Here is a 4885-nt window from a genome sequence, read left to right on the forward strand (position 1 = left end):
GCGCAGGGCGAGGGCAGTCTGCCACTGCCCACTCAGCGCTGGGGACTGCTCTTCCTGGTAGAGGGGCTGGCCTGAGCTGCACTTCAGGCAAATAGCCACCCCAAAATTTGCTGTAGCCCTCCACCAGCCACCACCTGCTGCACCCTTGCTTGCCCTGAGCACAGCCCAGGCCCAGCCCCTCTGCTGAGAACAGTATGGCACAGCCTCCAGCACGAACTGCGCAACAGCAGCCCTCCCACTCCCCGCACACAGATCTGGGGGACACATGCCCCCCCATACCTACCCCAGGGGTGTGTACAGCAGTAGGAGCTCCCCTCCCTGCCCCCCGTGAATGAGCTACAGCTCCATCCCACACCCTGCCCCAGGTATGCAGCATCTGTCCCTGCCCTTGCTCCACTCCCTTCCTCACTGTGGAGGCCTCGATTTGTGCTCCCCAAATCCCTTCCCCCAGACTTCCTGGCTGGATGCTGAGTTCCAAGCTGTTGGGCAGCATTTCTGGCTTCGCGTATCCACACTGCATTTATCAGACATTAAGCGCCAACTGGACTTTTATCAGTTCCAATGTAATATGGACTGAAGTACTGGTGCACCTCTACATAATACACTAGCTTTTTACATCCATTTGTAAGGAATATGAATATATTTTATTTAACACTATTTACAAGCAAGGTGAATGCAGAGAGCTCAGTTTCCTCAAAATACAGTTAAGGGCAGGTCTTTAAATGCTTATTTATGTCTTTTATTACTGGGGGAAAAAAAACCTCTATGGGAAATATTTTGATCGAGAAGCAAAGTTATAAACCATGGCACTGAGACAATGCTGTTTATATTTTACTAGCTGCTTCTATCTCACTCTAGCTTCTAACAGTTATGATGCTGCAATTTTTAAATCCCCTGTGATCTTCCTAATGGTGAACCCCTGTCTTGCTGCATCAGGTAATTTCCTTTTTGCTGTCCTTACTTCTCATCCTCCTCTTTCTCAATAACTGTTCTGTTCTACCTGATCTTCATCAGCATCATCTTCTCTGCCTTCCCATTTCTTCTACCTTGGCAGCTTCATACACTTTTTAACAAGGTCAAATCACTCACTGGTGTACCTCAGCATAACAAATGGGAATCTAGTCCATAATCGGGCATATTTTAAAACTAAACATTCTGTCACACACTCTTAGCCACCAGATAAAAGTTGGAATTCCATGACATTAAAAAGACAGAGTCAACTAATTGTGGTTGCCAGTTTCCTTTCTTTCTCCTTTCATAAATCTTAAAGACTCTCTGAAGATAGAAAACATTTGCCCACACTGATTTAATTACTTTTCATCTAGTAAATTACATTTTCTCCTTGAAATAACCCAGCTGGTTTTGGTTAACTTTTACATAAAGATAGTGCCTTATTTTATGTCCAAGTGCAACAGGAACCAGATACTGGTGTATATATTGTCCTGTGTCCATGCATGTTCAGCTCCTTTTGAGACAACTGATACTTGCACATTCAATGCAGATTGGCTAAGACAGAGTAGCAAGTTACCTTAATCAAATATGCAGCAGTACTTCGGGCTTGTATACAATTCTCTGTCAAAGAATGTGAAAAACATCAGTAAAGCATCTTCTCCAACACAGAAATCTCTACTCAATTGCTCTGGAACAGTGTCCCCAGTTACACTGGCCACAGAGTTTAGAAAACATTTATTCCAGTGTAAATGTTTTTAAACCAGTAGTGGTACTGGTGTAGAATTCAAACTGAAATGGGGGCAAAGCAAGAACAAACATATGAATCCATATGCGAAAAGGGAGTTGCATTTTTCTTCTGTGAAGAAGTATTGCTCTGAAAATGCCTTGGTGTGGGGCTAAATTTGGAACAAACCCATGTACAGGGTTTTGCTCAGCCTCCCTGACTTAGCTAGCATATTCTTTGCTACAAAGGAAATTACATTGATTTTACTGCTTTAAAAAACAAATCCCTGGGGTATTAATTTTATTTATTTTTGTTAAACCAATATATTGCCAGCTGTGTTAATGGACCAGGTTACTGGACAGATGCTCTCCCAGAACTGGTCATTTATGGTACTGATTTTAAAATATTTAACTCTTGCTTCTTTCCTCAGCCCTCCCCCCCCGCTCACTCCCCTCCCCAATAGCATCACTGCACTAACCATGTCTCGTGCTTATTTTCTTGCTCATTAGATGGAATTTACGCTTCCAGTCTTTGTATAACAGCTTTGTACATGAGGAGCACGCTGTGAACATTCAGCCTTACCTCAGAATTAAAGGGGTTATATATAAAACCTTTATACATGCGATTGCCTGCAACAGCCAGGGACTGGACTTGATGACCCATGGAAAGGCCCCTTCCAGTCTCAGGCTTCTACAACCCACACATCAATACTAAGAATCTCTCACTCCATGCTGTTACTAGTATGGAAACTGCCTTTTCCCATAGTCAATAGGCTTTGCAAAGGTAGTGACTAGAAAAAAAAAAAGCATTATGCCCATATTTCAGTTTATGTTGGGATGATTGTACAGGGTTCTCCAGACAGCTCTGGTACATGTTTTTTAAACTGCCAAGGTATGAACCCATGGTTTTCTGATGCTCTTGTAAAGTCAAAAGAACCCCAGGAAACTTTCAGCGTCTAACGATAAAGAACAAAATGTGTGACCTAGTCTTGATATTTGACAAGTGTTCTAGCTCACTGTAATCAAACTTTGTCAATGCCATGGTAGCTTCATTGGAAAATGAAAACCCTAGCATTCAGGAAAAAAGCAGTAATGAGAGACAAAGATGATAAGCAGAAGTAACTGCAATCTTCTACATGAGGGAAAAGATCATTGTAAATACAGAGCTGTTACACATACACTCACTGCATATGAAATCACACAAACATTTATTTCTATGTTTTGTCTATTTATAAAATCTTGAATCAAATCCATTTTGCCTCCACTACACGTTCCCATGTCTATGACTCTTCATTCATTTATCACTGTACTGAATAGGATATTGGATGTCATTCTGGTCAGTCCACAGAAGTAATGAGAAGCTATGATATGTAATAAACACAGCATAATTTTTATATAACAGACCTAATACGCTTCCTGGCATGTGCTTTGAAACTATTCCTGAGGCACGACTACCCTTACCTGAAGGATTTCTGCTTTCACATAGCCTTAATATTTTTGATAGATAGCTACTTACAGTAAAGATGATCATCCCTTTATTTAAGAGCCTTAAACAAAGGTGCACTGTGTGTTATTTCAAAATGAAAGATCAGTATTTCGCTTTTGAGCGAAGAAACGTAGAAAATACACTTTGATGGTTCTCCAAAAAAACAGGGCTTGGATAAACGTTCACAAACTTATGTAAAAGCCTCCAAAATTTCACCTCCAAATCTAGATCTGAAAACCAAGGACTTTTTTTTATAGTCTTTCATTGCACTTGCACAAAATATACATTTCAATTTTTTACTAATACTACACATATATACTTATATTATGGATTAGCCTGTTAATTTAAACTACCTCACAAAATGCATACAAACTAAAATATTGTTGTCTAAACAAGAATTGAAAGCAGCAGAGTACAAATTTCAAGTTTGTGCCAAAATGTTCTACATTGACTAAAATTTTGATATTAGATATACTTCATTTTATGCATTTCTTTAAATTTTGATCACTTTTGTTAAGCGACTTCCCGGGAAAGTTGGTATTATTTCTGCTCCATCAAATGCAACAGCATTAAGGTTTGGGTCACAGGGAAACCATTTTATTGCCAATTTGAAGTGTTCCAGAAACACATCACTATTTTTAGTAGGCAAGAAGAAAATTAAAAAAAAAAAGTGTAAATACAATTTCGATAGTGATTTTTTTTTTTAAATTTCTCAAGCATCTCTCATCAACAGGATATACAGTACGGTTTCAGAAGAGTAAACATTTTATAAGTAAGCAAACAACTTTTTTTCAACCAACATACACAATTTCTTGCTGTATTTATGCTGAACTCTCCTTTTAATATGGACAAGTATGAAGTTAGTTTTCTTCTTCAATACAACATGGGCACAGGACTGGTACAATCCAGGTTTTTTGTGTTGTTTAAAGTTAAAGACAACTCTATACTGTGAAATCCATGGTCCTGCCATCCATCTCCCATCATCATCTTGCATAGCGCTTAATGTAATCTTCAACTTTATTCCGAAAGTCCTCCTGTGGGAAAGAAGAATCAGGATTACAACCCAAACAGTTCAGAGACACAAAAATAGCACCAGAGGTATAAAATTTCCATGTTGTGTACTCAAGGGACTTGTTTTGGAGCCCTCTCCCACAGAATCATTGCATGTCTTTTAAGAATGCCTCCATCAGTGCATACCATGCTCTGAAAACTGGCTGAGTCATTGTAAACAGAGACTTTTCACCCTGCAGCTAAAATCTGATTGGAAAAAATAGTCCATACAACACCTGAAGTAACATTTTACTACCAACAACTGTCATGGTAGGTCAAGCCTGAACAGCAGTTACAGAATTCAGTTACAATCAGATGGGCCCTAACTAAGAATGGGTTATGGACCATATAAGCATGGTCATGTACTTTTACTGAAGAGGAAAGAATCTTTTCTGACAAAAGGAGGAATTGATATAAAACATCCTATTTGCCAATTACACACTGTTTTTCAGACTCCTCTCCTCTGCATTTGGTCCAAACAAACTAACCCAACCTCCTTTGTGAAACTGCACAGTATCACAGTTTCCAGTGAATTAAGTTCAAGTACATCCTGCTATCTTTTAGTTTTCTAGCCTGCAGTAAATTTTAACTTTATGTAACAAGCCATTGGCTTGCTATAGTGATTTAGAGAGAATGTACAGGCATACCTCGTTTTATTGTGCTTTGCTTTATTGC

The 4885-nt window shown here is 39.3% G+C and overlaps 1 protein-coding gene across 1 annotated transcript in view; it reads right to left on the reverse strand.

Moving 5' to 3' along the window:
* Positions 1–2863: 2863 nt before the first annotated feature.
* The window catches only part of UBE2F (ubiquitin conjugating enzyme E2 F (putative)), a 133746-nt gene continuing 131724 nt past the window's right edge, over positions 2864–4885 (reverse strand). Inside the window, exon 12 of the mRNA XM_019537425.1 lies at positions 2864–4194. Within this exon, the coding sequence (XP_019392970.1) occupies positions 4144–4194 (51 nt within the window). The 3' untranslated portion in view covers positions 2864–4143. The remainder of the gene's footprint in view (positions 4195–4885) is intronic.

The sequence above is a fragment of the Crocodylus porosus genome, unplaced genomic scaffold (genome assembly GCF_001723895.1).
Source record: "Crocodylus porosus isolate Cpor-Errol unplaced genomic scaffold, CroPor_comp1, whole genome shotgun sequence".
Taxonomy (NCBI): domain Eukaryota; kingdom Metazoa; phylum Chordata; order Crocodylia; family Crocodylidae; genus Crocodylus; species Crocodylus porosus.